Here is a 25,065-nt window from a genome sequence, read left to right on the forward strand (position 1 = left end):
ATGTCAGCTAGAGATGACGTACAGGGATTTGTAGTTTTGCATTATGTCTACTTTGACACTAATTAGCATTTTAGAATCTGAAAGTAAATAGAGCCTAATATATTGACAAAATTCTCCTTGTCCGAGATAGTTATCAAAATGGTAAGCCCTACATGAAACACAGCCCTTATTTTAAATGTTTCTAAAATTCCCTATGGGAATAATGAATGGTGGAAAATGATTGGAACCATTTCCCTGTTTGACCAATAGGTTTTACGGGTATTATGACACGGGTATTATCCAATGTGGGGCTCTATACCTGTAACTACATAGTTATAAGAGCAACTTAATGTAAAGTGTTACTAACTTGTGTTATCTTTGTCTCTATCTGAATGGCTGGAGTACAATGTCACAACAACAACAACGACAACTTATTATGCAATTATGGGAAAAGTTGACAATTTTTGACACTATACACAGGCCGGACAGTGCAGTTGGGATGGCGGTGGGTACAGGAGATAAGAGGAACAACACTGATACAGGTGGGCCGCCTTCCCTGGTCCCCGTCCCCAGTCCATGTCCCCTCTCATTTGGAAGACTACTTGGCACCCATAGGGGCACAATCGGAGGGTGGGGGGGGGGGGGGGCAGAGCTGACGGTAGCTGGTACTACTACTGCTACTACACTGTAGTATTTACTACAGTACTACTACAAATCTGAGGGTAGCAGACAATTGTCTACAGCTACTTTATACTGTATGTATCCACAGGTTAAAGGACAATAACACAGATGAACCAGCCTCGTTAACTACTTCCTACAATCCTACTTTTCATTGTTAAGTAGGTAGGTGCTTCCAGTGTTGGAACTTGGAACACAGACACACATTCTAAAAAATAATACAGAGTGGGCTACATCATGTCAGATACCATACATTTTCTGAGTTAATAATGCATGTAATGGTAATAAGCAAGTGTTATACTTTGCTTTGCCAAGTCTCTTAGCTTTCAAGCACTTTAACTGAGCCTGGGTGGAATATGCCTAGACTCACACCTGTTTGTGCTCTTTCCTGCCAAATCCTATTTTATTGAGTTGGCAATACAGCACACACATAGATCTGGGAAAAGGCTATACACAAGCTACATATGACTGGACAATAACCTTGTCTTGTCAACTCCAAAGGAACATTTCCATTCTAGAAGGTGCAGTGCTTCTAGCCTGGTTCCAGATCTGTTTGTACTGTTTTGCCTACTCCATGTCAATGGCAGCAATGAAGCTGGCAAGACATCACAAACAGATCTAGGATCAGTGCTTCACAGGAAAGGAAGATATACTGCATTCACTCTCCATAGCTATAAAAAAGAAAATAAATACGCTGTAGGAATTTGCAAACCATATCCTTTTCATAAAATTATTCTTCATAAATAAAAAGCTGGAAACGGTACATACTCTGGAGCTCATACCTTTTCCACATTGTTACGTTACAGACTTATTCTAAAACAAATTAAATAGTGTTTTTCCTTCACCCCATAATAACAAAGCAAAAACATTTAATTTTTAAATTTTCTTTGCTAAAAACCTCCCAGAAATATCACATACTTTGTTGAAGTACCTTCAGCAGCAATTACAGCCTCGAGTCTTCTTGGGTATGACGCTACAAGCTTGGCACACCTGTATTTGGGGAGTGTCTCCCATTCTTCTCTACAGATCCTCTCAAGCTCTGTCTTGTTGGATGGGGAGCGACGCTGCACAGCTATTTTCAGGTCTGTCCAGAGATGTACGATCGGGTTCACGTTTGGGCTCTGGCTGGGCCACTCAAGGACATTCAAGACTTGTCCCGAAGCCACTCCAGCGTTGTCTTGGCTGTGTGCGCGGGATCGTTGTCCTGTTACAAGGTGAACCTTTGTCCCAGTCTGATGTCCGCTCTGGTGCAGGTTTTCATTAAGGATCTCGCTGTACTTTGCTCCGTTCGTCTTTCCCTCGATCCTGGCTAGTCTCCCAGTCCCTGAAAAACATCCAGGTTTCCTCCAGTCATAACGATTGGCATTCCGGCCAAAGAGTTCCATTTCTTTTGGCAAACTCCAAGCGGGCTGTCATGTGCCTTTTACAGAGCAGTGGCTTCCGTCTAGCCACTCTACCATAAAGGCCTGATTGGTGGAGTGCTGCAGAGATGGTTGTCCTTCTGGAAGGTTCTCCCATCTCCAGGGAAGAACTCTGGAGCTCTGTCAGAGTGACCATTGGGTTCTTGGTCACCTTTCTGACCAAGGCCCTTCTCCCCCGATTGCTCAGTTTGGCTGAGCGGCCAGCTCTAGGAAGAATCTTGGTAGTTCCAAACTGCTTCCATTTAAGAGTGATGGAGGCCACTGTGTTCTTGGGGACTTTCAATGCTGCAGACATTTTTTTGGTACAGTTCTCCAGATCTGTACCACCACAATCCTGTCTCGGAGCTCTACGGACAATTCCTTTGACCTCATGGCTTGGTTTTTGCTCTGACGTGCACTGTGAACTGTGGGACCTTATAGACAGGTGTCTGCCTTTCCAAATCATGTCCAATTGAATTTACCATAGGTGGACTCCAATCAAGTTGTAGAAACATCTCAAGGATGATCAATGGAAACATAAAACAAAACTGTTTTCACTTTGTCATTATGGGGTATTGTGTGTAGATTGATGAGGATTTTTCATTTACTTAATACATTTTATAATAAGTCTGTAACGTAACAAAATGTGGAAAAAGTCAAGGGGACTGAATACTTTCCGTATGCACTGTATTTTCAAGCAATTATTTTTGCTTAAATTACCTACAAATAAGCAAAAAGACATGGGCATATCAAACACCGTTTTACCACCTTTATCGATGCAAGTTCGGATCAGGACGGATGATGAGTTTAATGCTGCATTGTTTCAAATGTCTATAGTGCAGTGCTCCAATCCTCCTTCTTCACAGGAGCAGATAGATCGTTGACTGTAATACTGTTCTGTTTTGTTATTTACATTTTAGTCATGTAGAAGATGCTTTTATCCAGAGCAACTTACAGGGGCAATTAGGGTTAAGTGCTTTGCTCAAGGGCACATCGACAGATTTTTTTCACCTTGTTGGCTCGGGGATTCAAACCAGCAGCCTTTCAGTTACTGGTCCAACGCGCTAGCCGCTAGGCTACCTGCCACCCTGGTATAGACCATTCCTTCCCTTTTCTGAAATAGTCAGCATTTGAACAAGAATACGTCTTAAGAAAGAGTATCCCTCTTTGTTTCAGTAAAAACACAGAGAGAGTATTCTGATATGTTGGAGTATTTTTTCCTCAAAGAAATTTCAGAAACAGTGGATAAAGTAAGAATGTGGTTTGAAAACAGTGATTCAGTCAAAAGTAAGACACCACATACGCTTAACATGGGAGAGCACGCTGCCTCGGCATCCATCCCTTTATAGGGCACCAGAGTTCTCTCCTCATAGGGGATAAGGGCCATCTCGTTCCACTTCCTTACCCTCTACATCAACCACAATCTATCACAGTGGCATGCCCGTTCTCCGGGGGGGTAGGGGAATCCTCCATACTCTTAAGGTCTATGGACCATCTCAGCCACCCACTCCATAGGGAGATCAACAGTGTCCACCACATACCTGCCCTGTCAATCGACCACAAGCTATCACCGTTTGGCTCTTCCCCAAGTCATCTTTTACTCGATTTCTCTAAGGTTATCCTATCCTCCATACTGGTGTGGCCAGGAGTTGAAACAGCAGTGGGTAGGAAAACTAGGGAGTAGGGGCAGGTAACCAATCACCTGGCTGAACCAGCTCCACTCCTATTGCATTCTTGGACCTTGGCTCTGCATTTTGGTGTCCCGCTGTGCAATCTCTTCCTGCTTCAGTCACATGACCATCCTGCTCTGGTACACTCTATCCGGGAAGAAGTTACCCTTTTACACAGATCTACGGTCAGTTTACCCTCCTCGAACCCTAACCTTAATGCACTGGAGGAGAACATAGTAAACCTGACCTTAAATCAGTGTCTTGGGGTGACCTCCACCCCTCCCTAGGAGACACAGCAGCAGCTGTGCCCCTTTAGTTCCTCATCATCTATTGGCTGTTTCAGTTTGAGGATGGGTGGGTCCCCGCTGGCCGGGGTGTAGTAAACTGCGCTGCCATTGGAGGAGACCAGCGGCATGCGGGAGTCCACAGGGCTCTGGGGCTCGGCGGTTTCTGTGGAGCCGTTTCCAAGGTGACCGTTGAGGAGAGGGTGGTTGAGCAGCTTGGCGGCCGACCTCTGCTTTTTAAGTTCTGATAGTGTCTGAGCACGCTCCCTGGGCAAGGAGGAAGAGTCCTCGGGCAGCGGAATGGACGCCATACTCTTCGTGTCAGGGGATGGAGCCTCACCATTGGTGGCCGGCGACTGACTGGGAGCGGGCGTAGACGTCGTCGTGGAGATGATGCCGTTTTGTTTGATGATGCCACTAGGATCTTTAAGGATTTTCTGGAGCTTGGGCCTCTCCGCTGCTGGCTTCACCGGAATCACCTGGGAGACAGAGAACATTAAGATTACTGTTACTAACGGTTACTCAATACTGTTACCAACTACTGCTATCAATTACTGTAACAAACCTTTACTCTGATTTCCTCCACAAACGAAATAGACGGATAGTTGACTAACTAGACTAGAGGCTGGTCATTACTTTGTCAAATGATAAGCTGCATGGTCTTGTTTACACACACAAACATGATTTGCATTTGCGATAGGAGAAACATTCCTCCATACTAACCATAGTAACAGTCGTATTGATCAGATGGCTGTTCTCCTGGTCTGCCTCCTTCTCTTTCTCCTGCTCCTCCCTCCCTCCTTCCCTCCCACCTCTCCACACGATGGCCTCGGTCTCATATTCCTTCACACGAAGGTTGTGTCTGTCAGACAAGCTGGCCCGCCGCACCACTTTTCTATACAGAGAGGAGGAGAAGGGGGTCCAGGAATTAGTTCAGGGGTCATGGTTTCTTTGTCCTAATCCTGGCACACTTTAGTTTTATCCCAGGCTAGTAACTAGGATTCCCAGCACTAACACACCTGATTCGGCTAATAAGAAAATGCAGCTATTAGTTCAATTATGTGTTAGTGCTAGGCTGTAACAAAAACAGCCCATCCCTTATGTTGTGGCTCACCATTGAACAGCACCCAAAACTAGTGTGCAGTTTTCCTCTCTGTCCAGCAGAGGTCAGTACGTACCCACGGCTGCCTGCGCTGGACGTCCTCCTACACAGGGAGGTCTTGTGTTTGAGCTGAGACTTCATGATAATATCGTGTTTGTGTTTCAGGTCCAACAGGATGGCACGGAACTCCTCGTCCTCGCACAGGTCTACAGGTCACAGAAAGGTCAGCAGTCAGAGCTCACACATAAACCAAAACACAACAATCCACAACTTCTGCTCTGGGGTGGCCGTGTGGGGTTCCTATTGGGTTTTAGACCCTAGTACAGTGATCACTTACACAGTATAGCATCATCGTTCTCATGATAAACAGCAGGTCAGGGCAGACCACAGAGATAGAACAACAGAGAGGTCATAAGGTTCTCTTAAGTTTTGATCTCTATAGGGCCGACTTACCAATGGGTGTCTCCTCTAGGTAGGTCTTGGCATTGAGACTGGCACCGTGAGAAACCAACAGCTCTGCTACATGCATCTGGAACAATGGAGAGTATCTATGAGTATTTACATGGCCATCCACAATCACGTTCAGAGAGAGTGTGTGTGTTTGTGTTCATTTGTATGCATCTGTGTGTGTCTGCGTCTGCGTTTGCCCTTGTGTGCCTGAGCCCGTGTGTACGTGTGCCCGTGTACATTTCTGTGCACTCCTCGTGTGTCCATGCTCCCCTGTGTGTGTGTGTTTGTTACCTCACCTGACCCCAGCAGGCTGCGGCGTGGAGCGGCTGCCATCCGTCAGTGTCTCTCAGGTCCATCCTGGCCCCTCCCTCCAGCAGCAGCTCTGCACCCTGGACGTAGCCATTAGCTGCTGCAATGTGGAGCTGCATGGGGTTACAGGAGAGACAACAGATGGAATGTAGTCAGTTTAGAGTGTTCGCTACTTCAACACATATTTTTATTTAAAAAGATTCCCTGCATACTATTTTGATATAAGGCATCTAATGTCCTCTTGGGATTCTTTTGTGTCACTCTTTCTGTCCTTTCTCAGAAATATATTAACCATCGATAGACTGGGACCGAAGTTGGAAGCTAACTCTGATAGGGCTGTTACGGTGAGCGTATTACCGGTATTACCACCACACCAGCATTCACGAGTCATGACGGCAGTCAAATTCCACGTTATGGTAATTAGGCTTCTCCAAGCTATGATGCTGCTTGATGGTCATTAGTAGCATAACAAACCAGCTAACTGCCTGGTACTCAGCACTCTATTGTCCCTCTAATCACTCTGACATCAACGCAAATGTGATCTAAAATCTAAATCAAACACTTCAGGAGTAACCATGAGCTGATGTTGCATAACATTTCCACAGGCTATGCAATTGCATGAGAAAACAGAGTTTTGATGGCCTCTATTAAAAATACTTTCCTATAGGCTAGGCCTAGTATATTTATTTATGAACTTTCCGAATATTAAGCACATTGCTTCACTTTACAACAGCAGTATAGCCTACCTGGCTGGTATGAAGATGAAACATGGTAAAAACTTCTTCCATTTGTTATTTACAGTGCATTATAAAAGTATTCAGATCCCCTCCACTTTTTCCACTTTGTTACAGCCTTATTCTAAAATGGATGAAATATTATTTCCCCCTCAATCTACACACAATACCCTATAATGACAAAGTGAAAACAGGTTTTTTGAAATGTTTGCAAATGTATTAATAATAAAAAAACTGAAATACCTCATTTACATAAGTATTCAGACCCTTTGCTATGAGATTTGAAATTGAGCTCAAGTGCATCCTGTTTCCATTGATCATCCTTGAGATGTTTCTACAACTTGATTGGAGTCCACCTGTGGTAAATTCAATTGATTGGACATGATTTGGAAAGGCACACACCTGTCTATATACAGTGCATTTGAAAAGTATTCAGACCACTTTAATTTTTTCTACATTTTGTTACGTTACAGCCTTATTCTGAAATTGATTAAATATTTTTTTTCTCATCAATCTACACATAATACCCCATAATGACAAAGCAAAAACAGGTTGACATTTTTGCAAATTTATACAAAGAAAAAACTGAACTATCACATTTACATAAAAATTCAGACACTTTGTTGAAGCACCTTTGGCAGCGATTACAGCCTCGGGTCTTCTTGGGTATGACGCTACAAGCTTTGCACACCTGTATTGGGGGAGTTTCTCCCATTCTTCTCTGCAGATCCTCTCAAGCTCTGTCAGGTCAAGTTGGATGGGAGCATCCCTGCACAGCTATTTTCAGGTCTCTCCAGAGATGTTCGATCTGGTTCAAGTCCGGAATCTGGCTGGGCCACGTAAGTACATTCCGAGATCCGAGTCCCGAAGCCACTCCTGTGTTTTCTTGGCTGTGTGCTTAGGGTCGTTGTCCTGTTGGAAGGTGAACCTTCGCCCCAGTTTGAGGTCTTGAGATCTCTGGAACAGTTTTTCATCAAGAATCTCTTTGTACATTGCTCCATTCATCTTTCCCTCGATCCTGACTAGTCTCCCAGTCTCGGCCACTGAAAAACATCCCAACAGTCTGATGCTGCCACCACCATGCTTCATCACAGAGATGGTGCCAGGTTTCCTCCAGACGTGACGTTTGGCATTCAGGCCAATGAGTTCATTCTTGGTTTCATCAGACCAGAGAATCTTGTTAGATGCCTTTTGGCAAAAATAACAAAAATAAATTATTTACATACGTATTCAGATCCTTTGCTATGAGACTCGAATTTGAGCTCAGGTACATCTTGTTTTTATTGAGCATCCTTCAGATGTTTCTACAACTTGATTGGAATCCACCTGTGGTAAATTCAATTGATTGGACATGATTTGGAAAGGTACACACCTGCCTATATAATGTCAGAGCAAGAACCAAGCCATGAGGTCAAAGGAATTGTCAGTAGACAGGATTGTGTCGAGGCACTGTGGGAACTCAAATCATGTCCAATCAATTACATTTACCACAGGTGGAATCAAGTCAAGTTATAGAAAAATCTCAAGGATGATCAATTGAAACAGGATGCACCTGAGCTCAATTTCAAGTCTCATAGCAAAGGGTCTGAATGCTTATGTAAATAATTTATTTTTGTTATTTTTCATACATTTGCTCAAATGAAATGAAAAAATGTTTTAACTTTGTCATTATGGGGTATTGTGTCCATTGATAAGGGAAAAAAAACAACATTTAATCCATTTTAGAATAAGGCTGTAACGTAACAAAATGTAGAAAAATTCAAGGGGTCTGAATACTTTCCTAATGCACTGTATTATTTAGTATATGTAAAGACAACATTAAATTAAGAATAGTCTGATTGGTGACAATATTAACCTAGCACTTGTGAATGATGCCCAGCTTTTCAAATCATAGTCACTCACCTCATGTATCCTAGCCCATATGCCTATATGGTTTAATAAGGTTAGTATCACACCTCATGTATCCTAGCCCATAGGCCTATATGGTTTAATAAGGTTAGTATCACACCTCATGTATCCTAGCCCATAGGCCTATATGTTTTAATAAGGTTAGTATCACACCTCATGTATCCTAGCCCATAGGCCTATATGGTTTAATAAGGTTAGTATCACACCTCATGTATCCTAGCCCATAGGCCTATATGGTTTAATAAGGTTAGTATCACACCTCATGTATCCTAGCCCATTGGCCTATATGTTTTAATAAGGTTAGTATCACACCTCATGTATCCTAGCCCATAGGCCTATATGTTTTAATAAGGTTAGTATCACACCTCATGTATCCTAGCCCATAGGCCTATATGGTTTAATAAGGTTAGTATCACACCTCATGTATCCTAGCCCATAGGCCTATATGGTTTAATAAGGTTAGTATCACACCTCATGTATCCTAGCCCATAGGCCTATATGGTTTAATAAGGTTAGTATCACACCTCATGTATCCTAGCCCATTGGCCTATATGTTTTAATAAGGTTAGTATCACACCTCATGTATCCTAGCCCATAGGCCTATATGTTTTAATAAGGTTAGTATCACACCTCATGTATCCTAGCCCATAGGCCTATATGGTTTAATAAGGTTAGTATCACACCTCATGTATCCTAGCCCATAGGCCTATATGTTTTAATAAGGTTAGTATCACACCTCATGTATCCTAGCCCATAGGCCTATATGTTTTGATAAAGTTTGTGTCACAACTAAAGTGTCCAAATAACTTCTTAAAATTAAGCACATTCATCTGCTTTCTAACCGGTGTCGAGTTTAACTGGCACACATAAGCTGCGCGGGATTTTCTACTTTGGGGGAGATCATTTCCCCCATAAAAATGCACTTTTATAATAAAGCATTACATGCATAATCGCATTTGCCGTCACTTTCGGGAGCAGTGTTTTCCAGCTCATTGATTACATTTTGGAACATTTGCGCGTATAGCCTACTGCTGTATGCACATTGCTATGCTTATAATGTGAAGAAATTGCCTCATAGTTTATCAACATTTTAAGCTAAATGGTCAGCCTAATTAAAAAGCAACGTTTTTTTGAAGCGAGTGGTTGTATTCATTTGGGATCTATCGCATCTCCCCAACTGTTCTAGCGTAGGTTTGGAAAATGTATTTATTGCACAGAAGGACAAGTTGACCAATAGAATAGGTCATTTGTGCTATTGGGGATGGTAGATTGACATGGGCTAGTGATTTTGCTGTTGGCCTACTAATCTCGTTGGATGAAGAAAAGAGAGGTGCTTCGGAGCACGGCAGCTGGAAAATTGAAATGACTATTAGCTTATTATATTCAGCCCAAGGGCACAACGGCCACAAAAGGTATGGATTTTTTAGGGTGCATTTACGGCCACACAAGGAGGATGCCGCCGGGAAATTTAAGGCCTGGTGAGAATATTATCAAGTGCTTGTCAAATTGTGAATGAGAGAGTGATGAAGTGTGTGTAGCTTGCCACTTTTTTCAAATCATCATTAGAGTCCCATCACGCAGACTTAGAATGTATTAACCTTCAAAACATATAGCCCAACGTTTGTATCACAACTAAAGTTGTATAAATAATTCTAAATTAAACATACAGGAGGACCAGTTTCTTTGTTAACCGCTCAACACAGAATAGCTGCATGTGCGCACTTTCTTTGAAATGGTTTGGAAAAAAATTCCAATTGTGATCTTCATACTATAAAATTAAAATATGCCACAGAATCCAAAGCAAATCTTGTCTGCTAAATGAATTAGCGTGAAGAAATAGCAATCTTTTTTTTAAATGGTCTGTTTGAGATACAAGTTTGAGGTGAATTTTTTTAAAGTGTTCTTTCTCCAATTTATGCTTTATCCACAAATAGAAGTATAGTATGAGTCAATAACATTTGGGTATGAGTTAACAGAATATGAACTTTTAAAAAAGTGAGATTTTCATGAGACAGCTACTTTAAAGATTACCGCTGGTTGACAGTCAGCCAAAAGGATCATCCCTTGTCCTCGCCTGGCCTTTCACGCCTGCCTGTACATCTTTCTCTCTCTCCGACTCTCTCTCTCTCTCTGCGTGTGTCTCCCTCTCTTTATGTGTGTGTGTGTGTGTGTGTGTGTGTTTGTTTGAAAGGTTGACCTTTCCCAGTAAACTAGATGCATAAATACTAATCCATGTTATGTGGCCATTGACTGGTTACTGTATATGACCTTTGGCTCATTATTTTGGGATAGTATACTTTAATGTCCACTTCCTGATTTGTTTAATTCAATTGTCTTTATTTTCGATTGAGACATCCTTTCATGCAGTGTTTTTATATCATAATCCTTAATCACAGCATGTGATCCTCACAGTAGGCTAGGCACTGGCATGACACATTCCTTTACAACCTATACTACATTCTTATTGCCACAGCTACTCATTCAGATTCAGTTCCTTCAGTTCTTCAGTTCAAAGCACACAAAAGGTAAAAGCCCCACTGTACATGATCTCTTTATGTATATAGTACCAGTCAAAAGTTTGGACACACCTATTCATTCGAGGGTTTCTCTTTATTTTTACTATTTTATACATTGTAGAATAATAGCGAAGACATCAAAACTATGAAATAACACATATGGAATCATGTAGTAACTTAAAAAGTGTTAAATCAAAAATATATTTTAGATTCTTCAAAATATAAACTACCATAACAAAGAAAGTCACACATTCCATGTGTAATCTCCAAAAATCTTCAAAATAGCCACCCTTTGCCTTGATGACAGCTTTGCACACTCTTGGCATTCTCTCAACCAGCTTCACCTGGAATGATTTTCCAACAGTCTTGAAGTAGTTCCCACATATGCTGAGCACTTGTTGGCTGCTTCTCCTTTACTCTGCAGTCCAACTCATCCCAAGCCATCTCAATTCGGTTGAGGTCAGGTGATTGTGGAGGCCAGGTCATCTGATGCAGCACTCCATCACTCCTTCTTGGTTAAATAGCCCTTACACAGCCTGGAGGTGTGTTGGGCCATTGTCCTGTTGAAAAACAAATTATAGTCCCACGAAGCGCAAACCAGATCGCTGCAGAACGCTGTGGTAGCCATGCTGGTTAAGTGTGACTTGAATTTTTTTTTTTTAATCACTGACAGTGTCACCAGCAAAGCACCCCCACACATCACACCTCCTCCTCCATGCTTCACGGTGGGAACCACACATACGGAGATCATCCGCTCACCTACTCTGCGTCTCACAAATACACTGCGGTTGGAGCCAAAAATCTCAAATTTGGACAGATTTCCACCAGTCTAATTCCATTGCTCGTGTTTCTTGGCCCAAGCAAGTCTCTTCTTCTTATTGTATTGGTGTCCTTTAGTAGTGTTTAAAAAATATTAATTGCAATTCGACCATGAAGGCCTGATTCACGCAGTCTCCCCTGAACAGTTGATGTTGAGATGGGTCTGTTAATTCAACGCTGTGAAGCATTTATTTGGGCTGCAATCTGAGGTGCAGTTAACGAATGAACTTATCCTCTGCAGCAGAGGTAACTCTGGGTCTTCCTTTCCTGTGGCGGTCATCATGAGAGCCAGTTAAATCATAGCGCTGGATGGTTTTTGATACTGAGCTTGAACAAATTTGACAAAGTTCTTGAAATTTTCCAGAATGACTAACCCGTCTTAAAGTAATGATGAACTATCGTTTCTCTTTGATGATTTGAGTTGTTCTTGCCACAATATGGACTTGGTCTTTTACCAAATAGGGCTCTTCTGTGTACCACCCTTACCTTGTCACAACACAACTGATTGGATCAACCGCATTAAGAAGGAAAGAAATTCCACAAAAGTACTTTTAACACCTGTTAATTAAACTGCATTCCGGGTGACTACCTCATGAAGCTTGTTAAGAGAATGCCAAGAGTGTGCAAAGCTGTCATCAAGGCAAAGGGTGCCTACTTTGAAGAATCTCAAATAGAAAATGTGTTTTGATTTGTTAAACACTTTTTAAAAATATTGTATTTGAATTTGAATTACTTGTTAAACAAAATCTCTTTCTCTAAGCAATTGTACTTGAATGAAATAACATAATTGAAAAAAATATGCATAGCTCATGATTTGTATTATTTATTTTAGTATTTTTTTGTTCATCTTCATCAAGGGATCCAATACTTCCAGAAGTCTGGTTGTATATATCATCTCACCAGAGTAGCTCCTTGTGAGTCGTGGCGGTTGACGTCCTCTCCCGCAGTCAGCAGCTCCTGGATATCTCCCATCATTCTCCTCTCTACAGACGCCCGGGTCTCGTTGATCATCTCCTGGGTGATGCCTGTCAATCAAAAACAGATAAGAAGTGATATAAGTCAGACAGACAGACAGATGACACCCTGTTCTGAACCACATCTCTTCCAGCATGGTACCAACAACTACCTGTTGGATGCGTAAACAGGCCAGTAGAGTGCATTCGAAAAGTATTCAGACCACTTGACTTTAGACAGTTTGTTACATTACAGCCTCATTCTAAAATTGATTAAATGCACATTTTTACTCAAATCTACACACAATACCCCATAATGACAAAGCGAGAACAGTTTTTTATGTGCAAATAAAAATTAAAAAAAACTGAAAACCCTTATTTACATAAGTATTAAGACCCTATGCGATGAGAAGTTGAGAAGCTGAAGTGCATCCTGTTTCCATTGATCATTTTTGAGATGTTTCTACAACTTGATTGGAGTTCACATGTGGTAAATTCAATTGAAAGGACATACTTGGAAAGGCACACATCTGTCTATTTAAGGTCCCACAGTTGACAGCGCATGTCAGATCAAAAACTAAGCCATGAGGTTGAAGGAATTATCCGTAGAGCTCAGAGACAGGATTGTGTCAAGGCACAGATCTAGGGAAGGGTACCAAAACATCCCCAAGAACACAGTGGCCTCCATTATTAAATGGAAGAAGTTTGGAACCACCAAGACTATTCCTAAAGTTGGCAGCATCAGACTGTTGGGATGTTTTTCAGTGGCCGGGACTGGGAGACTAGTCAGGATCGAGGGAAAGATGAACGGAGCAATGTACAGAGAGATCCTTGATGAAAACCTGCTCCAGAGTGCTCAGGCCCTCAGACTGAGACGAAGGTTCACCTTCCAACAGGACAACAACCCTAAGCACACAGCCAAGACAACGCAGGAATGGCTTCGGGACAAGTCTCTGAATGTCCTTGCGTGGCACAGCCAGAGCCTGGATTTGAACGCAACACGTAAAGAGTTGGTCCCATGTTTCATGGGCTGAAATAAATACGCACAAAATGCTTATTTCTCTCAATCTTTTTGTGCACACATTTGTTTACATCTCTGTTAGTGAGCATTTCTCCTTTGCCAACATAATCCGTCCATCCGACAGGTGTGGCAAATCAAGAAGCTGATTAAACAGCATGATCATTACACAGGTACATCTTGTGCTGGAGACAATAAAAGGCCACTGTAAAATGTGCAGTTTTGACACACAACACAATGCCACAGATGTCTCAAGTTTTGAGGGAGAGTGCAATTGGCATGCTGACTGCAGAAATGTTTACCTTGCCATATAATTTAATGTTAATTTCTCTACCATAAATCACCTCCAAAGTCATTTTAGAGAATCTGTCAGTATGTCAAACTGGCCTCACAAGCGCAGACCACGTGTAACCACGTCAGCCTCCATGTCGGGCTTCTTTACCTGCGGGATCGTCTGAGACCAGCCACGCAGACAGCTGATGAAACTGTGGGTTTGCACAACTGAATAATTTCTGCGGAACCTGTCAGAAACCGTCTCATGGAAGCTCATATGTATGCTCGTCGTCCACACCAGGGTATTGACCCGACTGCAGTTCAGCGTCGTAACTGACTTCAGTGGGCAAATGCTCACCTTCGATGGCCAATGGCTTGCTGGAGAAGTGTGCTCTTCATGGATGAACCCCGGTTTCAACTGTACCGAGCAGATAGCACACACTGTATGGCGTTATGTGGGCGAGCGGTTTGCTGATGTCAACGTTGTGAACAGAGTACCCCAAGGTGGCGTCGTTGGGGTTATGGTATGGGCAGACATAAGCTATGGACAATGAACACAATAACATTTTATTGATGGCAATTTGAATGCACAGAGATACCGTGACGAGATCCTGATGCCCATTGTTGTTCCATTTATCTACTGCCATCACCTCATGACACAAGAGGGCGCCGTACCGGATGGCCACCGTTTTGCAAGCTCTGACTCACCTTTGCTATTTTGACATTTATTTTTACACTATTTTCAAGAAATGTAACCACTATAATTTCTTACAACTGACAAGAACTCTTGAACATCAGATGAGCAGTACATTTACCCCAATTTCTACTTCGACTCATGGGCTCTCTCTGTAATTCCAACCCAATTTTCGGGCTACCCAAGATGAAACACTGGTGTTACAGAGGCAATATAGGACAGATCCTGGAGAGATAAGGCAAAGGCAAAACCTGCCACCTCTCCCCTCCTGGCTAATGTACAACGGATGACCTCCGATCGTGGATTTGCTACCAACGGGACTCTCGGAACTGCAATATTCTTTGCTCTTCAGAAACATTTCTCTTGGACAAGATACCCCCCACGGCTATCCAACTTGATGGATTCCCCAGTCACAGCACATTGGAGTAGGGAAAATAAAATGGGGGGGTGGGGGGGTTTGCCTCCCCTTCAACCCCAACTACTGTGCCAATTCCAGCGCGGTTGAAGTGTCGACCACTTTTTAAGAATCTTTGAAAACCTGATGGTCAAATGCCGACCCTTATATCTCGAGGGAGTCTTCAGTTGTTATTGTGACTGCTGCATACATTCTATCTCAGGACAAAAGAAATAAGCTGGAGCTTAACGAACACCGAGGTTGGTGTTAAACTAAAGAGCAGGGCTACCCCACACAGAGCTTTCATATACAATCCTGATGCTACGGCAAAAGACAGGAATAAGTACAAGAAGGCCCGCTATGACCTCCGCAGAGTCATCAAACAAGCAAAAGGACAATATAGAAACAAGGTGGAATCATATTACACAGGCTCCAAAGCCCGCCACATGTGGCAGGGGCTACAGTCCATTGTGATAACAAATGAAGACCCAACCGTGATCTGCCCAATGTCATGATGGTCCTGTGAGGATCAGAATGGGTCAGATCAGCTTGGCGGTGGATGACCGTAACCAGAACCTCAGAGGGGAGGATGGAACTGGACCGGTTTGACAGCTTTGGACCGGTTTGATCAAATTAAAGGAAAGGAGATCCAGAGAGGTCTCCCTCTCCAATATTAACCAAAGGAATGTCTTTGTAAACAATCTTCCCGCCGAAACTTTAACAGTTTCTAAAGTGAATACTGTAAAAATATTTCTAACATAAGAATGCGGGGAATGGTCAGAGATGATCTATAGAAAACTAATGTCATATTGGTTTTTATTTTTTGATGTAATTAAAAAGGTTATAAAGGAAATACTGTAACTTGGAAAGTACACTTCTCAAAAAAATAAAGGGAACACTAAAATAACACATCCTAGATCTGAATGAATGAAATATTTTTATTAAATACTTTTTTCTTTACATAGTTGAATGTGCTGACAACAAAATCACACAAAAATGATCCATGGAAATCAAATTTATCAACCCATAGAGGTCTGGATTTGGAGTCACACTCAAAATTAAAGAGGAAAACCACACTACAGGCTGATCCAACTTTGATGTAAGGTCCTTCAAACAAGTCAAAATGAGGTTCAGTAGTGTGTGTGGCCTCCACGTGCCTGTATGACCTCCCTACAACGCCTGGGCATGCTCCTGATGAGGTGGCGGATGGTCTCCTGAGGGATCTCCTCCCAGACCTGGAATAAAGCATCCGCCAACTCCTGGACAGTCTGTGGTGCAACGTGTCATTGGTGGATGGAGCAAGACATGATGTCTCAGATGTGCTCAATTGGATTCAGGTCTGGGGAACGGGCGGGCCAGTCCATAGCATCAATGCCTTCCTCTTGCAGGAACTGCTGACACACTCCAGCCACATGAGGTCTAGCATTGTCTTGCATTAGGAGGAACTCAGGGCCAACCGCACCAGCATATGGTCTCACAAGGGGTCTGAGGATCTCATCTCGGTACCTAATGGCAGTCAGGATACCTCTGGCGAGCACATGGAATGCCACCCCACAACATGACTGACCCACCGCCAAACCGGTCATGCGTCATGCTGGAGGATGTTGCAGGCAGCAGAACATTCTCCACGGCGTGAACCTGCTTTCATCTGTGAAGAGCACAGGGCGCCAGTGGCGAATTTGCCAATCTTGGTGTTCTCTGGCAAATGCCAAACGTTCTGCACGGTGTTGGGCTGTAAGCACAACCCCCACCTGTGAACGTCGGGCCCTCATACCACCCTCATGGAGTCTGTTTCTGACCGTTTGAGCACACATGCACATTTGTGGCCTGCTGGAGGTTGTTTTGCAGGGCTCTGGCAGTGCTCCTCCTGCTCCTCCTTGCACAAAGGCGGAGGTAGCGGTCCTGCTGCTGGGTTGTTGCCCTCCTACGGACTCCTCCACGTCTCCTGATGTACTGGCCTGTCTCCTGGTAGCGCCTCCATGCTCTGGACACTACGCTGACAGACACAGCAAACCTTCTTGCCACAGCTCGCATTGATGTGCCATCCTGGATGAGCTGCACTACCTGAGTCACTTGTGTGGGTTGTAAACTCCGACTCATGCTACCACTAGAGTGAAAGCACCGCCAGCATTCAAAAGTGACCAAAACATCAGCCAGGAAGCATAGGAACAGAGAAATAGTCTGTAGTCACCACCTGCAGAACCACTCCTTTATTGGGGGTGTCTTGCTAATTATCTATAATTTCCACCTGTTGTCTATTCCATTTGCAAATTAAATGTATTGTCAATCAGTGTTGCTTCCTAAGTGGACAGTTTGATTTCCAGAAGTGTGATTGACTTGGAGTTACATTGTGTTGATTAAGTGTTCCCTTTATTTTTTTGAGCAGTGTATATCCCCTTTATCTGTCAAGTTTCCATCCAATACGTTGTGCATGTAATATGAATTAATATGAATCCCAGACTAGACCAGAACATCGCCAGGCTGCAGCTGCACAGGTAAAGTGGTTCAAAATCTGACCATCAACATGAGGTGGAGAGAAAACTCTCCTCTCGGACAATCACTGGTACAGCTTATTACCGGTCATAAGCCAAATATCTAGGAAAGCGAATCTAAGTGGGACCATCCTACTACTCTTCTCAAATCACCATAGTATGCTACTCTCATCACCAATGGGAACCGTCGACATGGCTGGCTAACCACTTCCAAGGAGCATCTTCCAGAGTGAACAACAGTAGAAGACGGGAAAGGGGAGACCCCTTCTGGACAGTTAGAGCCATACAAGCGTGCCGCTGAAAGGCCAACTACCTTCCTAAGGAGGGCTGGTTCCGACAGAGATAAATGGCGAACGAAGCCATTCACATGTACCGTTAAACACATTCATGATTTCTTATTCCAAACAGGTGGTGGTTCATGTTCAAAGTATATGATTACTGTGAAAATAGTTTCTAAAATGTATCAATGACAAGTCTCTCTCTCTCTCTCCCTTCCTTCCTTCCTTCCTTCCTTCCTTCCGAAAAAAAAAATCACCATATTGTGTCAGTCCACTAGGGACCTTTTCCTCATGTATTAAGTGTGTATGTTTATTCTGTGTCATTTATTTATCTAGTAAATAAATAATTAAACCAATTTGTGTAGTACTGAATCACAAGTAAGGCTGGGGGTTTTGCAGATCCAAGAAAGTTTTGACTGTTCAGAATGATGATATGATAAGAGGTTATGATTTAATATGTTGACTGTTTTATGGATGTGATAAGTAAAGACCTTTCGAGTTTAATTCGGGAGATGGTAACTCTTTAAGCAACTGCTCTCGTGGTGCCCCAAACTCCGAATGACTTAATTGCTACATTAATTGCTATTAAAAATAGTTAGTGGATTCGATAAATAACAATCATCAGATTACTGAAAGTAAAGTCACGACACTAAAAATGCCTCTCTACCAGACAAACTTATTGCATTTTGTGCACGCTTTGACAACAACAACATCGAGCCGAGTGAGGGCCATCACTGACCTAGAGGACTGGGTGATTTCACGCTCCAAAGCCGACGTGAGAAAGGTCTTTAATCAGGTCAACACCCGCAAGGCTGCGAGCCCCATTGGTATTCCAGAGTGCGTTCGCAGAGCATGCCCCGAACAGCTGGCAGGCATAATCACTGTCATTTTCAACCTCTTCTTGTCCCAGTCTGTAATCCCCATGTTTTAAAATGACCACAATCATTCCTGTTCCTAAGAACTCTAAGGCTTCATGCCACAATGATTACCGCCCTGTAGGACACACTTCTGTAACCATGAAGGCTGGTTATAGCACACATTAACTCCATCATCCTAGCCACCCTTGACCTACTCCAATTTGCATACTACCCCAACAGATCCATAGACGACGCAATCTCAATTGCTCTCCACACTGCCCTTACCCACCTAAATAAGAGGAATATCTACGTGAGAATGCTGTTTATTGACTACAGCTCAGCGTTCCACACCATTATCCCCTCCAAGTTCGTCACCAGGCTTAGGACTCTGTGACTGAACACCTCCCTCTGCAACTAGATCATTGACATCCTGATGGGCTGACCCAAGGTGGTGAGGGTAGGCAACATCACCTCCAGTACGCTGACCCTTAACACAGGAGTCTCACAGGGGTGTGCTTAGTCCCCTTCTGTACTCCCCTTTTATCCCAGGACTAGGTGGCCACGCACAACTCCAACACCATTATCAATTTGGCTGACGACATGACGGTGGTAGGCCTGATCACCGGCGACGATGAGCCAACAGGGAGTCCGTCGGTGACCTGGCAGTGTGGTACCAGAACAACATCTCCCTCAACGTCAGCAAGACCAAGGAGCTGATCGTGGACTTCGGGAAACTGGGGGGGGGGGGGGGGGACGGGGGACGGGACGGGACATAAAACAACGATACAGATGTAACCAGGTCCCATTCAATGTATAATATGAGCGGCACTGGTGCTCCCAGTGAAAATTACATGTGCATTACACAGGTCACGTTCATAAGGGAGTGTTACTTTTTAAAATCAAGATTAGGAAAGGTTTCGCTCACACCTGAGAGTTACTCAAGGCACACCGGTTGGAAACCACTGCTCATGGGCAGGATTTCCCAATCCTCTCCTTGGGCCGCCATAGAAGTTTCTCATTTTTGTTTTAACCCTAAACTGGCACACCTGATTCAATAAGTCAACTAATCATCAAGCCTTTGACTAACTGAATCAGGTGTGTCAGTTTAGGGTTACAACAAAAATCTGAAATCTCTGGAGGCGCCCCAAGGAGAAAGTTGGGACTCTGTGCTCTAGGATAGCACCATTGTGTAGCCGGAGGACAGCTATTTTCCATCCTCCTCTGGCTACATTGAATTCAATACAAAACCTAGGAGGCCTGTACTTCTCACCCCCTTGCATAGACCTACAGTTGAAGTCAGAAGTTAACATACACCTTAGCAAAATACATTGAAACACAGTTTTCACAATTCCTGATATCTAATCCTAGTAAAAATTCCCTGTCTTAGGTTAGTTAGGATCACCACTTTATTTTAGGAATGTGAAATAATCAGAAACAGAATAATTGTAGAGAATTATTTATTTCAGCTTTTATCACATTCCCAGTGGGTCAGCAGTTTACATACACTCAATTAGTATTTGGTTGCATTGTCTTCAAATTGTTTAACTTGGGTCAAACGTTTGGGGTAGCCTTCATCAAGCTTACCACAATAGGTTGAGTGAATTTTGGCCCATTCCTCCTAACAGAGCTGGTGTAACTGAGTCAGGTTGTAGGCCTCTTTGCGAGCACAGGTTCTCTCAGATCTGCCCACAAATGTTCTATGGGATTGAGGTCAGGGCTTTGTGATGGCCACTCCAATACCTTGACTTTGTTGTCCTTAAGCCATTTTGCCACAACTTTGGAAGTATGCTTGGGGTCATTGTCCATTTGGAAGACCCAAGCTTTAACTTCCTGAATGATGTCTTAAGATGTTGCTTCAATATATCCACATCATTTTCCTGTTTCATGATGCCATCTATTTTGTGAAGTGCACCATTCCCTCCTACAGCAAAGCACCCCCACAACATGATGCTGCACCCCCGTGCTTCACGGTTGGGATGGTGTTCTTCGGCTTGCAAGCCTCCCCCTTTTTCCTCCAAACATAACGATGGTCATTATGGCCAAACAGTTATATTTTTGTTTCATCAGACCAGAGGAAATTTCTCCAAAAAGTACAATCTTTGTCCCCATGTGCAGTTGCAAACCGTAGTCTGGCTTTTTTCCTTGCTGAGCGGCCTTTCAGGTTATTTCGAAATTGGACTCGTTTTACTGTGGATATAGATACTTTTGTACCTGTTTCCTCCAGCATCTTCACATGGTCCTTTGCTGTTGTTCTGGGACTGATTTGCACCTTTCGCACCAAAGTACGTTCATCTCTAGGAGACAGAAAGAGTGTCCTTCCTGAGAGGTATGACGGCTCTGTGGTCCCATGGTGTTTGTACTTGCGTACTATTGTTTGTATATATGAACGTGTACCTTCAGGCATTTGGAAATTGCTCCCAAGGATGACCCAGACTTGTGGAGGTCTACAATTTTATTTCTGACGTCTTGGCTGATTTCTTTTTCCCATGATGTCCAGCAACGAGGCACTGAGTTTGAAGGTAGGCCTTGAAATACATCCACTGGTACACCTCCAATTGACTCAAATGTCAATTAGCCTATCAGAAGCTTCTAAAGCCATGACATTTTCTGGAATTTTCCAAGCTGTTTAAAGGCACAGTCAACTTAGTGTATGTAAACTTCTGACCCACTGGAATTGTGGGTCAGACCAAACATATTGTATTTGCAGCTGTTTGAAGTTGGTGTACAAAACTGAAAGAGAACTTAACGGAAAACACAGAAATAGCACACATAGAACAGATCTACAGCTTCTTAGACATGCTTTCGATGAGAATGACAGATCTATAACACACAATTCTATGTGAATTTGGTCAGGTCGCCCAAAAGGTTAAATATTGCAGCTCTAAGAGGGGATGACCACTCCATCAACAGTGTCAACTCTCTCCTGATATGAACTGAAGCCATGTCTCATGTGCCCTCTCATCTACTGGCACATGGAATATTTATTCTCCAAGCACTGCTAATAGCTTATCCCTTTTCTCTCATTACTGTATGTAGAGTCCATCACATACGCAAACATAATCACATTATTACAAATCAATGTGACTTTAATCCTTCCTTTGATGAACTTATTATTTTTATTTTTATTAAATGAACTTATCATTTGTCTAACTGCATTGTGCTATTGTTTTTTGTTTTCCAAGTCAAATCCTGTCCTCAATGGAAGAGTTGAGCACTTCAACACCATCCATCCATGGTGAGCCTGTCCTGCATTGAAGCCTAGCCCCTGAACATCTCAACCCGTCCTGCACTGAAGTAAAAAAAAAACTCAATTCATATTCTCTGCCTCAAACCCTATTACAGTGGCTAAGTCACTGGCTTACTGGTGCTCTTCCATGCCATCCCTAGGAGGGGTGCACCACTTGAGTGGATTGAGTCGCTGATGTGATTTTCCTGTCCGGGTTGGCACCGCACCTTGGGTTGTTCTTTGGGGGAGATCTTCGTGGGCTATACCCAGCCTCGTCTCAGGATGGTAAGTTGGTGGTTGGAGATATCCCTCTAGTCATGTGCGGGCTGTGCTTTGGCAAAGTGGTTGGGGTTATATCCTGCCTGTTTGGCCCCGTCCGGGTGTACCGTCGGATGGGGCCAGTGTCTCCCGACCCCTCCTTTCTCTGCCTCCAGTATTTATGCTGTATTGGTTTGTGTCGGGGGGTTAAGGTCAGTCTGTTATATCTGGAGTATTTCTCCTGTCTTATCCGGTGTCCTGTGAATTTAAGTATGCTCTCTCTAATTCTCTCTTTCTTTCTCTCTCTCTCTCTCTCTCTCGGAGGACCTGGGCCCTAGGACCATGCCTCAGGACTAGCTGGCCTGATGACTCCTTGCTGTCCCCAGTCCACCTGGTCGTGCTGCTTCTCCAGTTTCAACAGTTCTGCCTGCGGCTATGGAACACTGGCCTGTTCAGCGGACATGCTACCTGTCCCAGACCTGCTGTTTTCAATTCTCTAGAGACAGCAGGAGCGGTAGAGATACTCTGAATGATCGGCTATGAAAAGCCAACTGACATTTACTCCTGAGGTGCTGACCTGTTGTACACTCTACAACCACTGTGATTATTATTATTTGACCCTGCTGGTCATCTATGAACATTTGAACATCTGGGCAATGTTCTGTTATAATCTCCACCCGGGACAGCCAGAAGAGGACTGGCCACCACTCAGCCTGGTTCCTCTAGGTTTCTTCCTAGGTTCTGGCCTTTCTAGAGAGTTTTTCCTAGCCACTGTGCTGCTACACCTGCATTGCTTGCTGTTTGGGGTTTTAGGCTGGGTTTCTGTACAGCACGTTGTGACATCAGCTGATGTAAGAAGGGCTTTAAAAATACATTTGATTGATCGATGGATACAATCATTCAATCACTGCTGTGATCCCTTGCCAACACTGTGTAAGTAGCCCAATAATATTTGACTATAAATGTCTTTATTAAATGGTTTCAGGTTAAAAAAAATTTTAAAAAAAAGACAATCTCTGAAACACGCTTTGTCGTCTCCGTGCAGTCCACGCCTATTCCGTGGGTCTCCCATCCTCCTACATTTTTCAAGTCACCAGCCTCCACTGCTCTACCGTTCAGCTATATTATTGAGGATATCAGAGAACTGGGACTTCAGGTGCTACAGTGAAAGCCGACTGACATATCAAAACAGTATATATATTTTTTTTATTCGCTCACCTCGATTTGCCATTGCGGTCTCGATGATGTCCAGGGTAGGGTCATCTTCACACAGGTCATAGGGCATGTTGCCGTCAGAGTTCACAGCTAACAGGTCTGCTCCACTGGGAAGGTGGAAAACCAATAAGAGATAAGTGTGACTTAATTGGTTAGAGCATAGCGATAGCAATGCCAAGGTCATGGGTTTAATCTCCCCAGGGATCAAAAACATAGTAAAAATGTATGCTCTAACTGTACAGTAATAGTCTTGGACCAAATAAAATACAGATCTGACATTAATAAATACAAGACATATAGATGGAAAGCTGCAGTGTTATATGTAGTGTGACTAAGCCACTGTCTTACTGTTGTATGAGGACCTTGACCAGTCCTGCATGTCCACAGGTGGCAGCAGCATGTAGCGGGGTCCAAAGTTCATTGTCCTGGGCGTTTACACTGGCACTACGATTCAACAGGATCTTTACCATCTCCTCATAGTTATCAATACAGCACTGGGGAGAGAGAGAGAGGTAGCGAGAGAGAGAGAGAGAGGTAACGAGAGAGGTAGCAAGAGAGGAAGCAATGGAATATTAGCTTCATTTAATGCAACAAACTAAATGCATTGATGTAACAAGACCCTGTAGAATCTATGAGACAGAATCTCTAATGCTGTATAAATGTATTTTATAGAACTTTATAATTCCACTGAGACTTGTTAAGAATACATTAAGCATCACAAAGATGTTACTCTGACATCTCCACTGCTGTGTGGGTTGTGTGTGTTCTCAACAGCAGGAAGTGGGCTAAAACTAAAACAAACAAATTACCAGGGTGTGGAAAACAGCTCTTTTCTCCATCAGAAATAATTGGAGCTAACTAATGCTCAGTGGTGGTAAAAGTACACAATTGTCATACTTGAGTAAAAGTAAAGTCACCCCCAGTCAAATACTACTTGAGTAATAGTATCTGGTATTAAATATAATTAAGTACAGTGCTGGAAAAAGTATCAGTTGTCATCTTTGAGTAAAAGTAAAAAGAAAATGCTATATGCTCCTTACAAATTCCTTATATTACGCAAAACGGGCAGCATTTCTATTTATTTAAGGACAGCCAGGGGCAAACTAACACTCAGCCATAATTTACAAACGCAGTATGTATGTTTAGTGAGTATGCCAGTTCAGAGGCAGTAGGGATGACAACACGTTTTATTGATATGTGCGTGCATTGGACCATATTGCTGTCCTGACTGAACATTCAAATATGTAACAAGTACTTCTGGGTGTCAGGAAAAATGTATGGGAGTAAAAAGTACATATTTTCCTTAGAAATATAGTGTAAAAGTAAAAGATGCCAAAAATATACATAGTAAAGTAAGATAGATATCCCCCAAAACAACGTAAGTACTTCAAAGTAGTTTTACCTAGTTACTTTATACCACTGCTAATGCCATGGAGGTGTGTCACTATAATAGGCTGTACAGAGAATGACAGAGACAAATTAAAGAAAAGGAACATAGAGATCAGAGATACTGTATGGCAAACCTTGAAAGACAATAAACAAAGTTCTCTTTACAATT

The 25,065-nt window shown here is 43.0% G+C and overlaps 1 protein-coding gene across 1 annotated transcript in view; it reads right to left on the reverse strand.

Moving 5' to 3' along the window:
* Positions 1-2,630: 2,630 nt before the first annotated feature.
* Positions 2,631-25,065, reverse strand: part of LOC110527702 (protein phosphatase 1, regulatory subunit 16B) — a 128,646-nt gene continuing 106,211 nt past the window's right edge. Inside the window, exons 4-11 of the mRNA XM_021609156.2 lie at positions 23,856-24,001; positions 23,511-23,614; positions 12,750-12,874; positions 5,860-5,985; positions 5,567-5,642; positions 5,190-5,319; positions 4,735-4,906; positions 2,631-4,490 (exon numbers count right to left, since the gene is read on the reverse strand). Of these exons, the coding sequence (XP_021464831.1) occupies positions 4,011-4,490; positions 4,735-4,906; positions 5,190-5,319; positions 5,567-5,642; positions 5,860-5,985; positions 12,750-12,874; positions 23,511-23,614; positions 23,856-24,001 (1,359 nt within the window). The 3' untranslated portion in view covers positions 2,631-4,010. The remainder of the gene's footprint in view (positions 4,491-4,734; positions 4,907-5,189; positions 5,320-5,566; positions 5,643-5,859; positions 5,986-12,749; positions 12,875-23,510; positions 23,615-23,855; positions 24,002-25,065) is intronic.

Source organism: Oncorhynchus mykiss, chromosome 7 (genome assembly GCF_013265735.2).
Source record: "Oncorhynchus mykiss isolate Arlee chromosome 7, USDA_OmykA_1.1, whole genome shotgun sequence".
Taxonomy (NCBI): Eukaryota; Metazoa; Chordata; class Actinopteri; order Salmoniformes; family Salmonidae; genus Oncorhynchus; species Oncorhynchus mykiss.